Source organism: Ammospiza caudacuta, chromosome 1 (assembly GCF_027887145.1).
Source record: "Ammospiza caudacuta isolate bAmmCau1 chromosome 1, bAmmCau1.pri, whole genome shotgun sequence".
NCBI lineage: Eukaryota > Metazoa > Chordata > Aves > Passeriformes > Passerellidae > Ammospiza > Ammospiza caudacuta.
The window spans coordinates 52,613,787-52,638,132 of record NC_080593.1 but is presented as its reverse complement, the minus strand read 5'-3'; the positions used below and the strand labels follow the sequence as shown (position 1 = coordinate 52,638,132).

Below are 24,346 nucleotides of genomic sequence, written 5' to 3'. Positions count from 1 at the left end.
CCCTGCAGACTCCAACATCATTTCCTAAATTGAATCTATGCAAAGCAATCTTGTCCCATTGTGTTAGCCAGCAGTGACTGACTGCAGCTTGGCTCTTTGCTTTATACAAAGGTTCACCTCTAAACTGTGGGAGGGAAATTATCCCTCTGAGTTTCACTCTGGCTTATCAGCAGATCCAGGACATCACAAAATAATCTCTGAAGTCCTTTTGTAAGACTTGACACCTGAGTCAGGGCCACAGTAGAGACTCCTTTGTCCATCTGGGATCCCACACCTCTCCTCTCTGCAGACAAAAAGCTTTTCTGTCACAGCAATTGAACAGGGCTCACTGTTTTCCCTTTGAAATGCTAGTTGCTTGGGGGCAGTGGTGCCCTTTGCTTCACTAAGTGATTTCCATTGGATCAAAACTGAAACCTTTTGGTAGTATCTGAAGAGGTGAATGCAGTCCTGCCAGCCTGTTTTTTTCCTGGAAGGGAGAAAGACTCCTTGTCTTTGCTCTGATGAACACTTTGGAAAACCTTGTCTGAGTATGCAGAGCGCAGGCCCAGGGGGAGCACAGGCTGATGTCTGTGCTGTTGCTGATACCTTTTCTCTCCTTTCCTTTCTTTCAGGGTCACAACAACCTGGAGTGCCGTATTACACAGACCCAGGCGGACCTGGGATGAATCCCATGGCCATGGCTTTCCACGTCCAGCCCAACTCCCCACAAGGAAACCCGGTTTACCCACCCCCACCTTCCTACTGCAACACACCACCTCCCCCATATGAGCAGGTGGTGAAATCCTCCACATGAGGACTCTGGCTCTGTGACCTGACTGTGTGAGAAGAAGGTGCAATTGCAAAATGACCAAGATGGAGGGCACCTGCCCTTTTGAACACTTGCTGATTCTCCAAGTCCTCTCTCCTTCCCTTCCCTGCACCTTTCCTCATTAAAGTTACTTGCAAAAGGGTGATTTTTAAATTTTTTTTCTTTTTTTTTTTTTTAAGTAGAAGTGGATTTTTTTCTTTTTCTTCAAAATGAGAGAAGTTGTCTTTGTAATGCTTTTAATGGAAACCTATATTTAAAACCTCTATGTCTTTCTCTTTATTTATTGTTTGTTTCAATCAAGGTTTTAATTGCGTCGTGGCAGGTTACTGATAGCAATTCTTGTGACCCCATAGTGATGTGCAGCCTCCTAAGACCCCACAGCAGAAATGTCCTCAGCTAAGGGAAATGACAGACAAAGAAGATAAAGGTAGAAGCAGCAGGGCAATGATTTTGCCAGAAATTGTGACTACCATCTTTTGCTTTTACTATTTTCTTTTACATTTCAGTTCTGATGGATAACAGAAAGATGCTGTGATAAAAATCACTGTGACCAGAGTACCAGTATTGGTTGAGTTGTGGCAAGGGCTCTGCCAAGTGCCCTAGAAAAGAGGGAGTTGTTACTTTAAATGGTGCACCCAGAATTAAGGACTGGGACTTGAGTGTTTCTTGCCCATCATGTGAACTTCACCTATGTGTTTGGTATCTTGGCTCCCCTTGTTTTACCAGCACTGAGGTTGTATGAAACAGACAGTGACCTACATGTTGGCACGAGAGGAAGGTGTTGCAACCTCAGAACTACTTTTACCTCTTGACAGAACAGTGAGAAACACTGAAATGCCTAAGTTTTCTTCCCTAAATTGGAAAATATTTACAGTAAGAGGGAATGGGAGCATAGGTACAAGTTTACTCCCTTTGGCATTGATGGGAGTTTAGTCCCTGAGAAATAGTATCTTCCATTACAGTGTAACTGCTGCCACAAAGAGTACCAAGTAAAGCTGTCATCTTAGGTGATAGATCTGTAAATCTGCTCTCCTCTCTAGGTCAGAAAAGTAATAACTTTTTGGGACAGGTTCTTAATAGCATTCTTTGACCTGGTGCACAGATGGTTTGGCTTTCAATATCTCTTAGCTCTTCATGTGTTTTGTTGTGAGTGTCCATGGCCAATCCTCTGAGTGACCACAAATGAACATCCTGAAATAAACACAGAGCCCCTTTGCCTGTGAGGGCTCTCACACCCATCCATGTCTAGCAAAAAATTGAAGTTGCTCTGAAACATGACTTCTGCTCATGGGACCTTCTCCCTTTGTGCATATTCTGTCATGTCACTGAGCAGTGACAAAAAAGAGATGCCATGGCCTCCTGCTGCTGAAGGACCTGCAAAAATAACCGAACTGAGGGTTAAGAGTCCCATGTGGTCTTTTGGGTACCAGGTGAATGTTCCTGTGTGACACCAGCCAGGGCACAGGGGTTTCACTGTGGAGGTTTGGAGTTATCTGAAGACCTGTGTTGCACAGGGAGACAAAGCTTTTATTGCTGTTGTTCTGTGCCAGTGGCTTTTGAACTTGTTTCTAGGTGTCAAGCTGGATTTGCAAAACATCCCTTTTTCTGTGAATATGAGTGTCTAACAGAAAAACTTGTAAGGGCCACTGTTTCTTTCTGCTGGTGGAATCAGTAGCCATCTGAAGCAGAGCTAGCACTGGAGGAGTTCATTCCTGCATACCTGACTTGGGTGAAATTGTAACCTAGGCTTTCCCTTACTCCATATACATAATAAGGGACAAAGCAAAGGACTTCTTTGTGTGCAGTCTTAGCTTGAGGGACACTTCAGATAACAAAAATGTACATTTTATGGATGAATACGAGGTCCATCTGCACATCACAACTGTATGTATTTTCTAAATTAGCTTGCACTTGAAGTGTGAAAGCTCTGTATGTCACAGAGTATGGTTGTGTTTACAGAACATATTTTTTTAAAAGCAATTCCAACCTTTTTCTGTCAATAGGAATTACAGACCTCATTTTAATAGATAGGTGTTGTTAAGTCCTTTTATATTATCAAATGTATCTGTGACAGCTGGCTTTGTCCTGGACACACTGAACAGAAGCCTTTGTACAGTGAAATTCAACTTCAGGTGAAGTTTTCCTGAAGTCTGGCTCGTTTATTTCCTAGTGTTGATGGATGACACAACCTCGTACAACACAGGGAATTCTCTGCTAGCAAACTTGCTTGGTCTTTTCTGGAAAACACAGCACCTGTGTGCGCATCCATAGGCGTTAATTGCAGATTGTTTACACGCCTTTCCTCCAGTTGCCTCGCCAGGTCCAACAGGATTTTACTTGGCACTGGCCATGCCCCAGGAGCTGCCAGGTGCTGCAGCTTTGCTATTGTGAACTTCCCCATGGGGGTTTGGTGCTTTATCTGCTAGGATTCTCTGGGTGCAGCCACTGCATCCTCTCTCAAACACTAGAGAGGTTTTGGTGCCTCCCCGAGGCAGGGTGGTGTTCTGACTGCAAAATAAGGTTGGTTGTCATGGCCGGGAGCCCTGGGGATCTGTGAGGCACTCCCCTGCCCCTTCCCAGAGGCACTGGGCCAGTGTGCAGCTGACTCCCAGCCAGCCTTTGAGATCTACCTCAGCAAGGTGATTTTTGTGTCTTGTCTCCTGGTTCTTGCAGTGAGGTTTGATCCAGGGGGGTTAAGCCCCTTGACAGGGCTTGGCCAGAAGGGAGCTGCTTTAGTGGAGCCACTGAACCTGCTGTTCACCAAGGTGGGGAGCCAGGAGCATGAACAATGTAACCCCTCGACTCCTTTCTTCGGCTCTGAGTCCCCAAAATGTGTCTGGTGTATCTCTGAGGAGGCAGGCACCAGGCAGGGGAGGAATCCTTTGTGGTCTCTGCCCCTGTGACCTGGCAGCAGGAAGAATGAGAAGAGGGTCAGTGCCCTTCTGCTGAAATCTCCAACTATGCTGCTTCATGGGAAGTCACCAAGGGACTCTTGGTTCACCTTGCCTGTAGCTCTGGTGAGGCCTGTGTTCCATCACTTTGGGAAGTGATAATGTAGTGCCAACTTCTTATGGTTTGTGGGTGTTTTTGGGCTTATTTTTTTCCTTTGGAGCCTTTGTGACAGCTTACACTGCTGTAGCAACAAACAGCTGGAACTATATTTTCCAAAAAGGTATTCGGACCATGTGAAGAATCAAAGGAGGTTTTCTTTCTTCTCTGCTTTAAAAAACCCAACTCCAAAAAAGGTTAGCTCCATATACATATATCCAAAACATCATTTTTTGGCACACAGGTCAGATAAAAAGCCGTAACATTTTTTCAGATAGTGAAGCCTGTCTTCTTTTTCTGATCTGACATTGCTAATTGAGTAGGTGGAACAGGATGCCTTTGTGGGATGCCTGTGGCTGTGGGAACCCTCCCCTCTGATGTCACCAGGAGCTGAGCTGCATTACAGTCTGTACTATTTGGCAGGGAAATGACTACACAGACACCACGCAGGGCAAGATCCAGCATGAGACAGCTTTTACAAAGCAACTGCTAGATAATAAGGCAATTAGAGATGAGAGGTGCAACTGGCAGCCACTGTTCCAAGCTGCCATGTGCTGCAAGGTGAACGTGGCAGCAGAGAAGGCAGAGGGAACAGTGACAAATTAAGCAGCCCTGCCTTCCTGCACCAATCTTAGCTCTATGCAGTGAGGAGTCACAAGGATGGATGTCTCTTACCTGTCCCACTCTGCTTCTCTCCTGCTGCCTAACCTTATCTTATCTAATAGCCACAAGCTGGATTTACCACAATCCACTTGTAGATGTCAAGGAGAAGAAAGCAGTGGCTTAAAGTCAGGTCCCTGTGCACAAATCACACTGGCCCTGACTGTGAATCAACGTGAAACCAATGCAAACATATGGGAAAAAGTGAAGTTTCAGTAGGAAAGGCTGCTGCATCAAATGCCCTGCTGGGCAGGGCTCAGGCAGCACAGTGGTGACTCTGCCCTAGCTGTGAGGTGACACACAGCACATGCACTGCCTCCCATGCATCTCATGTGCTATTTGCCTGTTAGAGATCTGCTGTGCTAGAGAAGCCCCAATGCCATTATAACCTACACCTGAATTTGTACAGATTGTCTGCAGACCAAACTGATCCTCTCCATCCAAAAAAAGCAGCAGTTTCTCTTGGTGGCCAAGATGGCCATGAGTGGTACAAAGGGCAGTGTGAAACAGAAATAATGCCCTTGGCCTGCAGCATAATTGATGTTTCCTTCTGATGTTTCCTTCTGTTAAAGCCTAGCTAGAGGAACTTCCTTTCATACTTCCTCAAAGGTGGGAAACAGCTTTTACTCAGCTGGACAGGGAGATTTCATACATGTGTTTTAAAAACCAGTTCATCCTGAGTCTGACTTTAGCAGTAAACTCTTCAACAGGATCTGTGTGGCCACAAAGGAAAGCAGAGCTTTGCACTAAGCAACATACACTAAAACTCTGGGAGCAGCAGCAGGAAAGGCACCTGCAGTGCAAGGAAAATGGGAAGGTTACAAAACCAGCAATCTCTTTCTGGCATGTGTTTCATCCTGCAGGACTATAAGACAGGGAAGCAGCTCAGCAGTCAGATCAGTGGGACAGCTATCACCACAGTGCTGGAGGGAAGGAAGGAGAACCACAATGAAGAAAAAACCAGACTCACACAAATTACCACCACATAGCTTAATCTTTACTAATAAAGCCAAAGAACAAAACATCAGCATTTTTTCCTCTTTTTCTGCCCAAAGAGCATTCCCATTTTTAACACTACTGCTTTTTGCAACAGATGAACTATTACACACAGACAAAGCAAACCAGGGAATATTAAGACATTTTCTACATTTGTAGTTTGATGTCATTTCTGAAGACAATGCCTTGGTGAAATGCACTTTTTCACCTTGACACTGTGTCTTTCCTTAAGGGGCCACCTAGATACCTCAATGCTGTGACAAACAGGAAGGAGGAGCCACGGGGAAAGTCACGTCAGGAAGATGAAGCAGGTGCACTGTCAAGACACTTCCCAGCTCAATACATTTCCAGTCTTACTCAGTTCTGAGAGGGCTCTGCAGAGGAAGATGGTGCCAGGCCCCACCATTGCAGAAGGCTGGCTGTGGTACCAAAGGGCAGGTAGCTGACTTGCTCATTAGCTTGACAGGTACACTCCAGCATCCTGGGGCTCTGCTCAGCATTCAGCTGTTCTTACTGTGTATATATCTGTGCAGTTTTAAAACTAGCAGGTTTTTTAATTCCCTTTAGGCTCCAGGCAGCCAAACTCAACCTCCCACAGGAGCCATTCCAAGCACAGTAGCCAAGACCAATATGCAGATAATCACTGAATGAAAAACCTGCCAGCTGACCCCCTAGTTAAACAGTCCATGCAACAGAGGCCTGGGATTTGCCAGGGTGGCCAGTGTTGGCAGGCAGTTCCTGTAAATGTGGTGAGCCCTTTCCCTGTTCACACACCCAACATGCTCTGCACCCACAGTGGAGGGGAAGGAACAAAGAGGTGGGTGTGGAACAAAGGGGTGATGTGAAACAGGATCAGAGCTGGCATCCACCTCTGTTAGTATCTCTCTGAGACTTCCCGGGCAAGTTTCCTTCCTGGCTTTTCCATGGGCAGGATCAGGGATCCACAGGCTGAAGAAAGAAACAGTTAGCTCTTGGCATTCTTGGCATGGAAGAATCTCTCATCGAGATGTCTCTGTTGGTACACTGTGCATTGCCTGCATGATCTTCCAGCTCTTCTTGTTCCTCACTGATCCCCCACATTATTAACTCCTTCTGTTCCTCACTTTTCTGCTCTGCTCCTGTTTGCTTCAGCCCAGCTGTCTGCCATGCAGTATTCCCCACTCCCACTGCCTTTCAGCATTTTCCCCAATCTCTGGCTATAGAGATGCAGCTGGGTTTGTTGCTCCCATCTCACCTTCTGCCTTTGACAGAGGGGTGGAGAAGTCTCTTCTGCTGCTCCCATGTTTTAATCCTCCCTGACAAACCAGCAGAGAACCTGCTACACTGTAATGTTAAGCTGTTTGTGCACTTACATTGCTGCTGCTGTCCAGCAGAACTGAATGGAGAAATTATTAACATTGCAAGGGATTTGGCAAGGGGCACTGGAACGTGCTCAAGGAAGTCACCTGCCAGGTGACAAATCAGGACCAATTTATGCAGGAGCAACAGTGCATCTCCAAGCCCAACCACAGACACTGGCACTCAGCAGATGGCCCACAGGTCACACATATCCTGATGTGTGCCCAAAAGGTCCAACTGTGCTATCTGTCACAGTCACACCTGACAGAAGATGCCAATTAAAATCAGCACCTGGACTGAGAGAGCACAGGAGACCTGGGGGACAATGACCACAGAGCCTGAGTGACTGGGAGTGCACTACGCTTCAGGTACTACCTGAGACATAAGCCTGCTCTGAGAGTACTCAAAGTATGTCCCACTTCTCCCAAACCAATGGCCTGATACTCAGGAGCACCTGGAGGCAGGTCTAGTGTTTCACAACCCCACCACACTACAAGGGGAAGCAAAGCACTAGCAGCAGTTAAGACTATGGAAAAAGAGCTTTTACTGTGTGAATTTGAAGATGAATTATACTTCAATTACAGCCACTAGCAACAGCTTCATATTGCTCAGTAATCTCTGCAGCTTCCAAAAGCAGCTGGTACTTATCACTCCTGTACTACTGCATGGGAGGGGAGGGCCAGAACAAATCACCACTTTGGTTCCACAGTAACAACCATCCTGAGCTACCTGCATGGGAGGCTTGCCCTGGCAGCCTCCCTTGCTCATCTGTATATGAGATGCTGCAGGAAAGGTTTATTCCAAATCGAGGTCTAGGAAAGGAGAAGCAGCTGTGCTGTCCAGGCTCTGCTGTTGGTGGCAGAGGGAGGTCAGTCCGGGTGACTCCATCTGCAGTTTAAGCTCATGGCATGGGATGGGCTTTGCAGCAGTGGGAAGGAGCATCTCCACCCTGCTATAAGCACCTAACACACTAACCAGCTGCAGCTATCACAGGGAACAACAGAAGAAGCCTCCCACAACAGCAGCAAAAGACAAATCAGATCCCTTCCAACCTGCTAACTTTCTGAAAACAGAAAGGGCCTCACGCCTCTTCAACAAAACAGGCTGATCTCCACCAGCTTAGCTTGTAAGGACTGTGGAGAAAAAGGCAGAAAAAAAATGAACACAGAAACGTTTTTCACCTCTTTGTAGAGCTGCCAGCACACCAGTGAAGCTGGGCACCGTCCTGCAGCGAGCTCTCCCTGCGGTAAGCACGCTGCAGAAAGCAACACTGCTCTTGTGAGTCATGCACGGAGGTACAGGACAGAGATTCACACGGAGACCAGCTTGTGGCTAACAACAAAGGACTCGGATCAACACACAACACCGATAAACGTGCAGAGCATGGCAAAGACCTGAAGAGACAAATACAACAGAAAAGAGAAAAGTTCAAAACTTGACTTCTCTGGTCCTACATCTGAAGGTGTCACTTTAACAGAACTTAAGTGTGGCTTCTCCTGTTCATGCTCTAAAGACTTCATGGTCCTTTGGGGCAGAAGGGGTGAGAAAAGGGCTTTATCCATCTGTCGGTTCAGCGTCAATTTCGTTCACTATCAGAGGCACGAAACAGTCTCATCTCTTTTGGCATCAGTTTCCTTTCGAAATGATGGTTTTAGCTGTCCTGTTCCACTTTGTTTTCTCTCCTTTGAGGTCTAAGTTCAAACGCTGGAAACTGGGAAGTCTCCGGTACTGAAATGTCTGAGAGGAAGTGAATAGCTCCAGCCATGCCTAAAACATAAGAAGGAGATCATTGTGCACATTAAAACAGCACAGCTGACAGCAAAGGCAACAGCACCTATCTGAACACCTCCCTCACTGGCATCTTTTTTAAAAGAGGTGAACTTAGGCCCTACAGAAAGGCAAGTTCATCTGTACTTTGCCCAAAAAACAGATTTTCTTTTGAAATATCAAAGGCAAGAACCAAGATGTCTCTGCTAACATGTCTTCAACTGAACAACCTCAATGCTATTTCAAATTAAGAAAAAGTTAATCCAAGCTTGGACTGTCCTTCATAATTTGAGCAGCTCTTGCTTCTCATTTCATTGGTTAAAAGAAAAAGCCAGAACTTTATTGCACTTGTGAAGTACAGATTCATTTCCTCACTATCCATGAAGAGGCCATCCAGACCCCAAAGTGCATCACCCAGCAGAACTCATAGGGTGACAGACAGGAGAGGCACAACAAGGAAATCGTGCAAATAAAAGTTCAGTTTTATGCTAAAATCCTATTTTATAATCAGCTATGCCTACATATAAAGGAACCTTTCTGAATTACAGTATGTGATTGAAACAAAACACTTAGGACAATTCCATAAGATGCACATGCAACTTCTGTTCAAAGCATGCATGTTCAGGCAGAATTGGACAACTGCAAGCATGATTTTGGCTACAAAAAGAAACAAAGCCCCAATTTAGGAGGTTTTTCCATCTCAAATATGAGACTTCTATATTTTTCTTTTAAAAATCTAGACAATTAAAAACCAAAATATAAGCTCTATGTCCGCATTCAAGCACAAATCATCCATCTCTTTGCACTGTTTCACTTTCTCAACAAATTTCAAAGTTTTTATACAACAGATTTTATGCATGCTCTTTTCCCTCCCTACAAGAGCTCTCAGGAATAGGAATACTTATGCTTTTCTCCTTTAAGCTTCAAGACAATAACTCTGAATTTAGTAGGGCTGCATATAAACTCCTGCTCTCTTGTGTTCATTTACGCCCTGGACTGCTAATTTGCAAATATCCCTGCTCGGCTGCTGTAATTTCAAGTATCTGCGGCAGGTGGCACACGAGGCTGGTTGTTCATTGTGCAGCCACAGTGCTACCTTAAATCCCACTTGGATCTGTAATTCCTTAGTACTGATTCTGGAACATGAGGATGATACAAGGAATAGAAAATAAGCTATATTTAAAAAAATACAAAACTCTAGGAAAGTAACTGGTAACATCTTGGAACTTAAAGATAAGCCCCTAAGAACTCTGCACTGCTTTCCTAGTCAAGGGATTTGGGTTCATATTAAAATGACCTCTTCCTTGGTTGAATATGGCAGCAGAGAATGCCTAGTTCTGACAGCTAGCAGCTAGATGGAGACCCCCTACCCACAGCTGCTCCTCTGCCCAGTCCCTCTGAAAAACCACCTGTGACAAAACTGCTGCCTGAACTTCTGTTTGCTTTAAACCAAGCTGCATCAGCACAGCAGAATTTTATTCTGGAGTAACACTGCCACTGGTTTTACATTCAAGCTGCTGAAATGAAAGCAGGAGTGAGAGCTGTGACAGTGAATGATTTTTCTTTGTCCTTTTCTAACCGCCACCTTCTTTTAGGCAGAGATGATGGTATGGGGGGGGGTTTAATAGTGGAGGAACCCACCGAAGACTTCCCAACTCCTACACATGTGCCAAACTTGCAAGGATGCCCCTCTTCCCTGTAGTACAAGACCATTTGCAACACCAGCACTTTACCTTCAAAGAGGGAATAAGGTCGGTCAGGAATACGACATCCATGTGCACCATACTCCAAACACCATTCAGCAAACTGGGGAACACATTAAAAATATATTTTTATTCAAGACTGCTAAGTACAAACATGAGTATCTGAATTGCATTAATAGGTACAAAATGTGAAGCAGTGTAAGCAGACACACAACACATAAATCACTGAGATCAATTTGTCCTCCTTCAACCATGACAAGGCCTGCAATCAGGTTTTAAAATATGGATTTGCATAGAGTGAGTTTCAGTTTCATAACAATGTAATGTTGGGCTAGACATCTGCTTTTTGTAAATCAACCCTGCTACATGCCAAGGAAAAAATGCTGTAAGAAAAGATATACTTGGTCAAAATTTACTAATATTGTACCAGTCTCTTATCTCTCTTGTTGCTTAATTTATCCACAAACTGAGGACTTATAGCTGTTAATTGCATTTTGGTTTTCTTTCATTTCTGTGCACCAATTTAGAGCATTCAATCTTCAGCTGTCATTAATTAGTTTCATTTATTTGCTCTTCCTAAGCCTTATGAAAAATCATTATAAATACAGTTAGACAATTATGGTCATCAATGTTTTGTGGGAGGAGATGGATTACCATTAAAAAGAGTTAACAGTGTCTTTCTCACATTTGATCAGCACTGCTGCTGTAGCTACATTAGACACACATGGCTTATGAACCACACCTGGATCAATTCAGTAACAACCAGCTACTTCTCCTTTATGGCTCCGCAGAGCATCAGGGGGGCACAAGCTCCCCTGGCATTTCTGTGCTTGGACACAAACCACTGCTGGTTTGAAATATATGCACAGACTCCTGCAAAGCAAACGGCTGAGAGGTCTCTCCCTGCTCCCCCGGCAGTTTGGCCTATCTGCTGGCAAACACATCAACCTAAATAGAGGGTGTCCCTGCTCTAGAGCTGGGGCTTTATGGGGTCTAAGCATGACTCCAGAGCCATCAGTCTGTTCATTAGAAGGAAAGGGGTGGTATTTCCTTTCTCCCTCACCTCCCACTCTGCTCTGTTTAAATATTTAGTGGAGGATGATCATCTTCTCTTGATAGAGGTATGTGCATATGTGTCTGTCTTCAGGTAACACAAGGAAAAAGCCACAAACACTGTGATTCACACTGTTATTAAGAACTGATTAAACATTTCTGTTCACCCTCTGGGTATAGATCTCCAAACTATGGTTGAATTCTCCCATGTAATCCTGTCTTAAATGTGAGGACCAAACATGTTTATGGCATATTTCTAAGATACAATCAATTTTTGCAACATCCACATCTGATTGCACACTAGCCTTGATTATTACTTCCAGCCTGGGAACTGCAACAGAAATTTTAAAAATGCACCTTAGGCTACTGAAACACAACCATCATTTGCAAGTTCATAGCTTCAGCACAATTGTGATCCAGTAAGCCACAGGATCTTAATGTTTAACTGGTGGGGGGAGAAGAGGGGGAAGAAACAATATCTTAAGAAGACATCTGACATTATTTGTCACACAGACTGGCATGCTTGCCACCAACAGTGGCAGTCACAATGCTGAACAGCACAGGGCTCAATGCTCTGTTGCCTGCAGCCCAGGATGCCACAGCCCTGTCTCCTCTTACACACAGGCCAGCTATGAGTGCCTCAGCTCCTGACAATTGGAGAGAAAAGCTGTGAGGATAAAATGTGAAGGACAAAACAGGGGTCTCCTCTATTCAAGTTCTTGTGGTTCATTTGTGAAACAGCTTCATGGCTTTCATGAGGTAACCAGGTATTCCAGGCAAGACTCCTTCCCCTGGGCTTGATGTTTTTGGTGTGAAGAAGCACCCCTGGGAGGGCAGCCATCTCATTCTCTCAGTTACATGCCTCTAGGTACCTTCATGTTTGCTTCCCTGCACACTCTGGCTCAGAAAGAAAAGATTTCAAGAATGCCAGACAAGCAAATTCCTCTGCCTGTCTCCCCTTACTCTGCCTGTTGTCTCCCCACTCTCCCACTTAGCATCCCCAAGGGGATGCTGGAGATGCTGAGTGGCAGAGTGGCTGCAAATCCACTGCCTGACTATGGTGGGCAGCTCCAGCAAACAGACTTTGGCCACGGCATCACAACCTCCTTCTTAGAGGGATTTCAGGTACGTATCAGAGTCTCTGCCTTTCCTGGCTTTGAGACAGATATGTTAGCTTTTCTCTAGATAGGTGTGGACAAACATCTGGCTCTCTTGGGCCAGAAATGCAGTAGCACCAGGAGCTGCCCAGAGCTGCACAAGGTGTGCTAGCATGGAGGATGATAGGGAGAGCTGACAGCCGTGCTGCCAGCAATGCCTGCAGAGTGCTGTGGCTCACACATCAGCAGTGGGTGACTCCATGTGTAACAAAGTCACACATTTGCTGTGGGAGCACTAGGGTTTTATTTCAATCTCTAGGATGCAGGTATGTCTACAGGTGTCCTCACAGCATGATGCTTTGGTAAATGTGAGACAAGCAGGAGATCTTTAAAGCTCTGCTGAGAGAGGAAAGGCTGACTGCAGAGATGAATACAGTAACTTTACATATGGCCAATATTCACTAAAAAACACCTAGGAAGCAACTCATCAAATTTCATTTGCAATACTGTGTAAAAGGCTTCAGCTAAAAAGCTGTGTACACAATATAAAACCTCATGTCAGTGAACTAAACTGGGAAAAAAAAAAAACAACAAACCAAACCAAGGTCTTACAAGGTTGGAAAACAGGCAGAGAAAGCCTTCTCCTTCAGTAAGTGCTAGCAGAGTCAGGAGCTGAGAGCAGAAATTGGACAATTCCAATGGAAAAATTCTGAGTGTGTCTTTCTCTGCAATTTGTATTAATAAAAAAACTCAAAGTGAGCAATTCAATAACTGCAATTCAGAGCTCTAAAAGCCCCAAACAGGCACTAGTTTGAAAACAAATAATTACAAAACACAAATACAAACAGCTTGAGGACCTGAGGAGGACAGTGAAACTCTCAGTGGAATAATTAGCACCACATAACATCAGTCTGTTATCGTTCAGGCAGGCTAATTTCCAGGCTCTTATTTTCTTCTGAATACGTTTAGTCTCTCCCCTCTTACAAATAATTTGTCTGTTTCACTCTGCTTATTAAGACAGTGCCTGCCCGACAGACACAGTTGAAGCTGTCCAGCCAAAGTGAGCGAAGTGGGGCAGTGATGGGCCCTGTTACCCCAGCCAGCCCCAGGGCACATCAGCCCAGCCCCAGCCCAGTCTGTACAGCACTGGGATGTGAAAGGGAGCAGTGATTTTGAGGCATGCTGCAGAGCTCACCTTGCAAGCTCGGTAGAGGTACTTTCTGTCCTGAGTTAGGTTATAGAGAGACAAGAAGGAGTAGCCATTGCCAGCAGTACCATGGCAGATCCCATACCCTTTTCTCAATAAACCTCTCTGCCAGATGACATCACTGCAATCCATAGCATCTTTCAGGTATTTATCCTCTTTAAAAGTCTGTGGAATAAAAACAGAGAATAAACACACATCAATTGAAGTATTAATGAAAACAAAAGGAAGCTGCTCCTGACAGATGTTCTGCTGTTTGTGTAGGGTTTTTCCATATAAAATTTATTTTTAATTTTAATAATCTATTCTTCATAGACTTCTCTTTCTTTCCTTAGTAGGTTGTTTCTCCTTTTCCTGCAGGGAAAAGAAAAAACTTTTCGGGTTTTTGCTTTCAAAATCAGGACCCCCAAAGAAAAAACTCAAGTTCGAGGCCTTTGGTTCTAAAACCTACAATCTATTTGAATATTATGTGGTCCTTTTTTCTTCATTTTCTATTCCCAAACCAGAATTTGAAAATACAGAAATGTGAAGCTGCCTCCAAGAAACGTAAAACAGAATAATGGATATCAAATCTGGTCCTAAATTGCTGGTCTGGTCTTCATGACTAATTCTTCCTGTTTGCTCACTGTCTGCCTTCAATTTCACGTCAAAAATGCACAAGAATATCTCTTTGCATAGCACAGGACTCTTTTCTCTGCCACAAATACAAGCAGGAACCCCACGTTTCCTTTATGAGTACTTGTACTAGTATATTTGTAGAGTATATACTCAGAAGCAGTAGTCAGTTTGAGCAAAGGAACACTTTTGCAAAGTTTACTGCAACTGATATACATTTTAAACATAGAGAGCTCATGCAGAAAGAAGCAAACAAAAGCAAGGAATTTAGCTGAATTCCACCTTTATAAAGCCACTTTGCTGCTCACCTTTGCCTAAGTCACTTTACAGATCAACAAACAAACAAAACCCCAAACCAACAACAACAAAAATCCTAACCAAAATAACCCCAACAAAACAAACCTGATGCACTGCTGTAGACCTAGTCCTTTGGAGATGGTATCCCCTGCCAAACTATTTAGTAAGATAATAGAAGCAACTAACATGCAAGATTCTTAAATTCACAAGTTTGATACAGGAAGTGCCTCTCTCTGAACAGGGTTTGCCAGCTGTTTAGCCATAACATTTTGAATTAAGGCCTGGTGACAGCACTTGATTTCCAGGACAAACACTGCTGTCTGTTATCACAAGTCCTGTATGAAAGCATAGCCAGCAAAACACATGCCAACTTTTTTCTTTCAGTGCTTCAAAAAGAAGAATAGAAAAACATATGTTTCATCACTTTAAACACAGAGAGGCCAAAAAGGAGACTGCTAATCAGAAATTAGTCCTATCCCTCTCACCTCTTGCAAAACATTTTGTGCTGGGGAAAGCATCACATTGACAAAGAAGGAGAGAGTGGAGAAGTGTTAAGTCAAACTCTTGCCACAGTCCAAAGAAAAAGCAACTGCAACTGCTGTTACATGCAGCAATGCTGTAAGAAATTTAAAGTTCACATTTCAGGTAGCAGCATAAGTAATATTCCATGAACCAAGCCTGCTTTTCATCAGCCCACCCAGATGCCAACCAGGGAATCTGTCAAGGAGGGCTGCCAAAAGCAAGAATCAATTTGCATAAATTTAATTAAATGGCATACTTTCAAATGTCACGCAAATCAGAAGCACACAAAAAGTCAGGTAGCAAACCTAGCTAAGAATGGAGAAGGGCAAACAGCAGGTTTGTGGTAGCTCAGCAGTTTTATTTATGCCCTGGAAGGGGCCTGGGATCTTAGCTCTGACATTAAATTCTCCAGAGTTATATCTTAATAAAGGAGTAATTTATGGAAGGCATTCTTTGGCAAGGCACATGAACCTATATTTTTGAAAACCAACATAATTGTTAAAACTCTTGGGATGAAGATTCAAAGAATTTACATCAAAGTTCTCACACCCAGGACTCTGCTGCCAAACTCTTTAAATATACATCTCTTTTCCAAGAAAGTTTAGTAACTGCTAGTGCCCTGAGAAGAAATTTTAGCTACTTATTTTTCTCTTTAAAACATACCAATGTAAGTATTCTGAGATTTTTAGGTGTCTTGCTTGGGGTTCTTGTTCAAAAGCCTAGATCTAGAAATACACAATATAAAGTCTTGCAAACAGGCCTGCATACACGTCTCTCTGTGAAGACAGAGGTATATATACATACATATGTGTATATATATACAAATATCTAAGAGCTTGGTGCTAATTACACCAAGGCTGTGGCTTTGATCCCTGCTCGGACCACAGACTTAAGGGCTGGACTCGATGATCACTGTGTCCCCTCCAACCCAGAATATTCTGTGAAATCTATGCACACAGAATGATTTACCTTATAAGCCTGCATGAGCATGTGGATGACTCCAGGGGCACCATGGCACCAGTGAACCAGCCTGTCAGTCTCATTGCTCAGTGATGATGGGTAGTTCCCAGATCGGAATTTTTTATGACGCACGTAGTCAATGCTTGGCTTCACCAGCTCTGTCAGGGTCTCCTGGTCCACATTTGCAATTGGCTGAGGAAAATATTAAAACAAACATCACTAAATACATCAACAGAAGTAGTAACAAATTGTGTATCAACACTTAATTCTACAATCTGTTTTCAAGTATCCTACATAAGTGCCCTTGATCCAAATACTGTGAATCACATCCTACAGATTTAATTAATGCCTGCTTATTACACCCTTGCTAAGAGCATTTTTACAGTCATTGCAGAGACAAAGAAATTGGGGCACCAAGTTGTTACCTGTCTTAATGGAGGTGACACAGAAAGATTATGGAAGAACTGAGAACAGCGTATGACGACTCCCAGACCTCTCTTTGTAACTTAAAATAGGGACAACACTTACAGAAGAAAGACAGTTTTGTACACATGGTGCTCATAATACAGACTTCCAATATAATGGGTTACACATTTTGTTTTAAAAATAACAATTTCCCAACAAATGAAGGAAAGTGTATATAGCAGCATACCTGGCAAGAGATTTCTGAAGGCTCAAGTTTTCCGTCATAAACAAAGCTCCCTGAAGCTATGGGCTATAAATCTGCATTTCCAATTTCAGAAGCAATAACTACCTCACCAAATACCTAAACATCTTTGTACTACAAAATCATCCTTCAGTTGCTCTTAGGAATTTCCTTAACTAATTTTTTTGTTTAATTTACATCCTTGTCAAATAGAGAACACATCCATAATCCTGCATGTTCCTTGTAACTAAAGGTATAGAAGCCAAGTAACTGTGGTGTCTGCATTTGCTCTTGGTTGGCATTCCCTCCACTAACAGCCCATTTTCCACCATTGTAACAGCAGAGCTCTGTATTTTGACACAATCTATATGATTTCTGGAATTTCTGCAAGCTTTGGGAACAACCACAGGCACTGGAGCCTATAACAGCCTAATAACTGACGTTATTTTTTAAAATAACTTGTCTTTATTACTGATTCAATGTCATAAAATTCCACTGTTTCCCACCAGCTCCAGCACATTTGTATTCAACAGGTGAGCACACTCCTAGAATTCAAAGTCTGGCAGCCAAATGAATGCAAACTTTCAATAGCTATATTTTGAGTAATCTGAAGAAATGAGAAGCCTCTATTTCCCCTCAGCCAGAAGACCAAAACACCCCAAAGTTAATCAGCTCTCACTCAGAATCCTCCCTGTGTGGGAGGGAGACTTCATAGGAATGTTTGTGTTGGGGCTCTTGATTTCACAAGGCAATCCTGCAGAAGAAGGCAAAGAGGATGGGCACCAGCAATAAATGCCTTCAGTCGGGAGCTGTGCAAGGCAAGCCCAGGCCAGCTCAGAAATCCTTAGGAGGTAAATCCAAGAGGAGCAGGGCTCTTTACAAACCTCTTTACCTTGTGTTTCCAAGAAGATTTGAGTACAAGGGAGTTTCTTGCCCAAGCTGCTGAGGCTCCCAGCACTCACTTCAAACAGCTAAAGAGTAACCTACAGGTGTGTGTCCTGACTTTCTGGCCAAGAGCAATGGTATGCAAACAGACACTTTTGTTTCAGGGTTAGTGAAAGATCTTAGAGTAGAGACTTCCTAGCTAGCACTTCAGAATCCTCCCTCTACCTCCTGGATGAGTTACTTATCATGGCTAAGCTCTTATTCTTCTAGCAGCCTGTAAATAACTCCAGCAATATCTGTTTTCCCCAGTTTAAGAAGTGTTTGGACAACACTCTGGGAACATAGTATGATTTTTGGGGTGTTCTGTGCAGGGCCAGGAGTTGGACTTGATGACCTTGATTTGTCCTTTCCAACTCAGCATATTCTATGATTGTATGATATAGGTGTTGTACAGGAATTACCCTCAGTAACCTTCACATCTCAGGTGCAATGTTCAATGCCTTTTTTTTGTTATCAAATAACCACTCAACAAACCATGTCTTGAATTCTTTGATGAAAATACAGCAAAATTCACCCCATTTGGCGTGGGAGGGATGAGGAAAGTATGGGACTGATATGCCATCTTCTTCTGCAGTGGATGACTCAACCTTGCATGACTCACAATATTTAACATACAGTGAAAATATGGTAATCTAATGCTGCATAAACAATGGCTTTCTGGTAATTCTTAAAAGCAGCAATTACATGTAAAGGAAAAATAACTAGGATTTTAACATGTAGAATAGCTTCTCCTCAAACCAAAAAGCAATGAGCAATGATTTCTGCTATCAGCCTTGAATAGTAAATGAAGCATGGAGCCTTTAAGGAACCTTCCTTAGAAGACTAGATGTTTCTCTGAAAATCTAGCACAAGCAGGGAAAGAAAAAGAGAAGCCAGAAAGCTGAAAGAAGCAGAAGGGGGTGGACAACCTTGCTGAAGAAAGCAGTAGGTAAAGATAGGAACAGGGTAAATCAGAACAGCCTGGGGCCCCAGTGGGATGGTCACTGCAGAAAATGGGTATAGTAAGGTTAAGACACACCCCAGGTAGCAGAGCAGTAGCTACTTCTATAGCAAAGTCAGCTGGTTTAACCAGAACTGCTGGTGGAAATGGTGTAAGGTAATCTGAAACACAGCATTTCCTCTAAGCAAGGAATGGCTGAGCAGTGGCAGCACCAAATACCAGCGCAATCACTTCTGCAGTGAACACTGGTACACAGCTGCAGACTGTGAGGATGTACAGCCCTTCCATTTGCCTGAAGGAAACTCATTCTGCATGAGCTGGCAAGGAAATTCATATTTACAGAGATGTGCAGACTGGCAGCAGCACCTTCAAAAACCAGAAAGAGGTGCAATAAAGTTTTGTAGCTCTGTGGCAATCTTCTATAATGAATCTTAAGGCTCTTTTCCCAGACTGTAGAACAAAAATAATCATAAATTCTATTGGAAATCTCAGGGCAGGGGGAATTGATTTAAGTATGAGAAAGAGGAGGTTTACAGAAGAGAGGAATCTCACTAAGGAAAACAAAAAGAGGAAAACAGAGGTCATAAATACACAAAAGTACATCAGACTTTTGCGTGAGAAATAGGGGAGCCAAGGAAGAAGAAAAACATCTAAATATTAAAAGCATACTGAAGACAAACATGTGATTAAGGATAGTCTTCCAATACCATCAAGACAGTAGGGGGGGAAAAAATCACTACAGAAGAGAGGAAGGGCATGGAGGACAGGAGGCACCAGCAGTGCAATAATTTTAAAATGGCAAAAAATTGAAGAGTGATGGATAGTGAGTAAGTGAATTTTTAGCTGTTCTAACTGCAGGTACCAGAAGAAGTATGAAGATGAGAGAAAGCACTTCACTGTCTTTGCTGAGGACAAGAAATCAGATCCTGAAAAGCTGGTGCTCTGAACCACAGCTCAAGAGTTAATTCATTCTAATGTGATCCTACCCTAGTCACAGTTTTCCTCTGCTATCAAACCCTTAGGCAGCACCTCAGCACAGCTCTGTGCTGCAGTGTAACTCCAAGTTGTGAGACCCTGATCCAGCACAACACTGCACATGCATGAAAGCTGAAGATATGATCCCTCTGATCAAAAAGTCTCTGCTATTTCACCCCAGCCAAGAGAAGATGCTCTTACCTGCATGAGCATGTAGTAGATGCCAGCCACTCCATGGGCTGCTCCAACATACTGCTTCCTGTGCCACTGATACAGCAGAGGACAGCGCTCTGTCTTCCGCTCCTCCTTGGAGAAGTTCTTCCCCGACTCAATAATAGCATCTATTACCTAAGGAAAAGAACATATCCTGATGTTGCTTTCTTCAATTCAGAGGGTTTTGCTTCTGCATGACTAAACCCACAACAAACAATAAGCCACAATACAGTGGTAGGACAACAATATTCAACTCATTTGGATTTGAGTGCTGAGGGAGAAAAGGTATTTTCCTTAATGATGAATTAAATTATATTTTAAGAGTAAAAATGTAATCTATCAATATTTCTAATTACTTTTTTTCCAGCCCTGGCTTCTCTGGTTCTGGTATCCGCAAAATGGTCATGCATGCTCCCCACGCTAAATTTCCTTTCTTTTAACTTAAAATACTTGCACACTTCCGGGGTTTTTTTGGTAACAATGTCTCAAATGGTCAAAATTAGTTACATATTGACTTATTTCCTTGGCTGGACACAGACCCACCCACACTGGCCTGTCCCAGCCCCAGCTGGGCAGCAGGGAAAGGGGGAAGAGACTGAATGAGACGAAATTGGGTTTCCAGCTCTAGGCCCCTCTTCTCTCCAGCACCCCTCTCTTAAATTGCTTGAAATATGTATGGGAGTGATCCCAGTTCAACCTCAGTGATACTGTGATGCTGGAGAGAGAGAAGTGTCCTACCTCTTTGATAACAGACTGTGGGACAGTGTCTGGACCGATTTCAGTGTTCAGGTACAGCAAGGCATACAGGTAACCTGCTCTGCCGTAGAGCAGCTCATCTGGAAGTTCAGAATCTGTGCTGATGACTGTCCTCTGGAGCTGCAACAACCTGCATCACACAATGAAGGTGGGGAGAGAGGATCTTCTGTAGAGACCACACTGCATTGCACAAGCCCATCAATCCAACCAGAAGCAGAACAAATGGTGAAGCCCCACCAACCCCCTTCAACCACTCCCAGCCCAGCTGGCTGCTGGGTTTACAGGCAGGAGTTCTGCACACCTGCCATCCTGGAGATGGGAAACTCTGTGAGCCAGAGCCAGGCCAGTATCAGCACAGCTGTCAGGATTCTGTGCAGGCAGAAACAGATGCAGGGTAGGAGAGGGAGAAGCCCAGAGAGCTACTCCAGCAAAGACAGAAATCTCCTGGAACCTCTGGGAATTTCACCAAAGTGAGGAACACTCAACTATACATGTTTAAGAGGGGAAAAAACAAACACACAATAAACCCCAATACCACCATTTGTCATTCCCTCTCCTAAGAAAACACATTGTCTCAAACATTTAGCACCTCAGTTTTGAAAAGCACACTGCTATAGTGCACAAGTGTTTTGCTTGCCTTTAGCAGTGAAAAAACGAGAAACAAGAAGTGCTGGCGGTGGTAATCCTCTTTTTCTCCAGAATGACCCTCTGCTAATACTCTACCAGTCTGTATTAGCACCGAGGTGGGTCAGAGATCTGTTTTATGGCCACTCCCTCCCTATCTCTTCCTATCTTTTCTGATTAAATTGATATTTAGATGAAACCATGGTGATGATCCCATTTTAAATTGGGGGAGGGGTAACAACAATCTGGATTAAGACTAAATTCAATTCCCAGATTCCTCCAGTTATTATTTCTCAGGAGAAATGTTAGCATTAATATCATGCCATAGCAAAACCACTGACCTCAATCATGTGTTTATGCTGTCCCTGCTCAATACTAGGAAAAAGCTACTAAAAAACCCCAGTTTTATATCTCCTTTCTCAGAGCTATGCTTTGGGTTTAGAATTAAATTATTTTCTTCTAAATTGTCCACTATTAAGTTTTATTGTTGAACTCATACAACTGGACAAGGTAAAAAAAGTGAAATCACAGATAACATTTTACATCTATAATGTGCTACTCAGCTGGTGTCATGTATATATTAGTAAACAAAAAAGTTATGATATAAACAAATAATCAAACTAAACTCCTTTTCACTACTCCTCATAGAAATTATTTTCCAAGGAGAGGCAACCCTAAGATTTACTGCTAATCTCATTTTGCTATACTCATGCTTTTTGCCTTACAGTAAGCAATGCTGCTTTCTGAGCTGCATTCAAAATGACATGCCCAAGCTGACTGCCAGTTGTAAAAGCAAAAAACCCCAAACCTAACACTCATTTCAAAACTGAAATATTCATTCAGGAACAGCAGCAGAGGTTAATCACACTAGGATTCTAGAACAGAAAGAGACCAATTACATTTCCAAACATAAACTAGAATGGAGATGAGGACATAAGCCTCGTTGCAAATTCTGCCAGCCTGAGGTGTGCTGCGAGATAGCTATCAGATGGACTGTGGTGCTGAATGCAAGCCCCCCAGGGTTCCAGGGCTTCCAGCCTTTGCTGGGATAGCAATCAACTGTACCAGCAAAGGCACAGTCAGCTCTCTAATGAAGCTACACTAAATGGGATTTCTTGAGACATTTGTTCCATTTAGATTACTTTGAAAAAGGGCTGGAATTTTTTCAGGCCACCCTTCATATGCTCTGACCTAATTAAATTCTTTGCCTTTACAAATCTGCTCCTGCAAATACTTCCTCTTTGATATATTAAATTTTTGTTATGTATCAATCCCATACACCGTGTTTCTGTCTGCCTGCATCCAGACCCAGTGCACATGTTTTGTAATGAATCTACAACTAAGACCCACTCTTTACAGAAAGCATCACATACTGCACAAGCACTACATATTGCTGATGACAAGAGCGTGGCTTTTGTTAAATGTCACTTCAATGTGACAAAATCAGAACGTGTGTGCACTACAGATATGCCCAGGACATCCTGTCCTAACAGCGATAGAGGACTCAAGATAAACGACTAAATATGAATCCAGTGCAAGCCCGCTTTAATAAAGATAAAGCCTATTTTGTATTGCTGTACCAAAACCTTATCAGGAGAGAAAGTGTCCATTCTTTAACCCTGTCCTCTAAAATTTCACTTGCAAAGTTACCGAACCAATGCTCTCTACAAATGAAGGGCATGGCATTTCCCACCATCAACCACTTACTTGGCAACACAATCTTGAGATTCACTGCTGTTTTTCAGCTTGTGGTAAACCACTGCACCCACTGCCAATGGCCCAGCATCACCACAGAGGAAAGTGACTCTTCTGCCATTCAGATTGCGAAGGATTCTCTTCACATAATCGAGAGATCGCTGCAAGTGGCTCTGGTTTTTCGTGACACGGTATAGTTGCAGATATAACAGGGCAATACCTGAAATGAACACATGAAAAAGAGAGAGGTTCACTTACTTTTCTTTCTAAGTGTATCCTATTCCCCTCTTTGGTGCCTCTGAACCAGTAACTCAAATGTGAACAGGTATTTTGGCAATAAATCATGTCAGTCAAAGGTCCTAGCTTACACAGTGTGAAGGCACTGGGCCACTATTTGGATGACATTTCAATGGGATGGTGGGAAGAATAAAAGTTATCTGACTGAAGCCCAATGGTAGAGTCTCAATTTCCAAAAAAAGAAGCAAACTCATGACTCAGGCCTCAACACTTGGCAAACTGTATTGGGTTTGCATATCCCAGCCTAGGTAGTGGGGGGATACAGGCTTCTGTGAGAAACTGCTGGAAGCCTCCTTCATGTCTGGCAGAGCCAATTCCTGGTGGCTCCAAAGGCTTATGTGGTCAAGACTGGGAAATCAGAAATAGTGGCAATATCTCTGTAATAACAGATTTAGGAAGAAGAGGAAAAAACATTATTGAGCAGTTGTAATTGTGGCCAGAGAAGACTGGAGTGAGAACATGTGAGAGGAACTCTGCTGACCCCAGGTCAGTGAAGAAGGAGAAGAGATGAGGTGCTCCAGGCACTGGAGCTGAGATTTCCCTGCAGGCTGTGGTGCAGATCAAGGCGCGGCTGTACCCCTGCAGCCCATGGAGGACCATGGGGATGCAGAGATCCATCTGCAGCCCCTGGAGAAAACTCATGGAGCACACCAAAGCAGGCACGCCAGCCTAAGATGAGGTTGTGACCTATTGTAAGGAGACTGTAACCCCTGAGGAGAGAGGAGCCCACACTGGAGCAGCTTGTGCTTGAAGGACTGCACCCCATGGAGGAGTGACCCATGCTGCAGGTTTGCAGAGAGCTGTTGCTTGTGAGATGGACTCATGGAGAACTGTCTCCTGTAGGAGGGACCCCCATGGTGGAGCAGGGGAATGACTCTTCCTCCCAAGCAGGGGGTAAAACCATGGGTGATGAACTGACCATAACCACCATTCCCTGTCTCTCTGTGCTGCTGGGGGAGGATGTAGAGCTGGGAAGAAGGGAAGAAGGTGTTTTGAAGGTCTTATTTTACTTCTCACAATCCTGCTCTGATTTTGTTAGAGATAAACTCAATTTCTTTAATTCTAGCCTGTTTTGCCCATGACGGTATTCAGTGAGTGATCTCTCCTGGTCCTTATCTCAACCCATGCAGCCTTCGTTGTATTTTTCTCTTCCCTGTCCAGCTGTGGAGGGGAGTGAGAGAGAGGCT

The 24,346-nt window shown here is 43.6% G+C and overlaps 2 protein-coding genes across 2 annotated transcripts in view; one reads left to right on the top strand and one right to left on the bottom strand.

Annotated features, from left to right (window-relative positions):
- Window positions 1-1,067, top strand: part of VOPP1 (VOPP1 WW domain binding protein) — a 62,518-nt gene extending 61,451 nt beyond the window's left edge. Inside the window, exon 5 of the mRNA XM_058809479.1 lies at window positions 612-1,067. Within this exon, the coding sequence (XP_058665462.1) occupies window positions 612-793 (182 nt within the window). The 3' untranslated portion in view covers window positions 794-1,067. The remainder of the gene's footprint in view (window positions 1-611) is intronic.
- Window positions 1,068-5,500: 4,433 nt separating this feature from the next.
- Window positions 5,501-24,346, bottom strand: part of LANCL2 (LanC like glutathione S-transferase 2) — a 33,588-nt gene continuing 14,742 nt past the window's right edge. The window contains exons 3-9 of the mRNA XM_058803561.1: window positions 22,875-23,082; window positions 20,526-20,673; window positions 19,776-19,922; window positions 16,078-16,260; window positions 13,666-13,842; window positions 10,351-10,423; window positions 5,501-8,617 (exon numbers count right to left, since the gene is read on the bottom strand). Of these exons, the coding sequence (XP_058659544.1) occupies window positions 8,502-8,617; window positions 10,351-10,423; window positions 13,666-13,842; window positions 16,078-16,260; window positions 19,776-19,922; window positions 20,526-20,673; window positions 22,875-23,082 (1,052 nt within the window). The 3' untranslated portion in view covers window positions 5,501-8,501. The remainder of the gene's footprint in view (window positions 8,618-10,350; window positions 10,424-13,665; window positions 13,843-16,077; window positions 16,261-19,775; window positions 19,923-20,525; window positions 20,674-22,874; window positions 23,083-24,346) is intronic.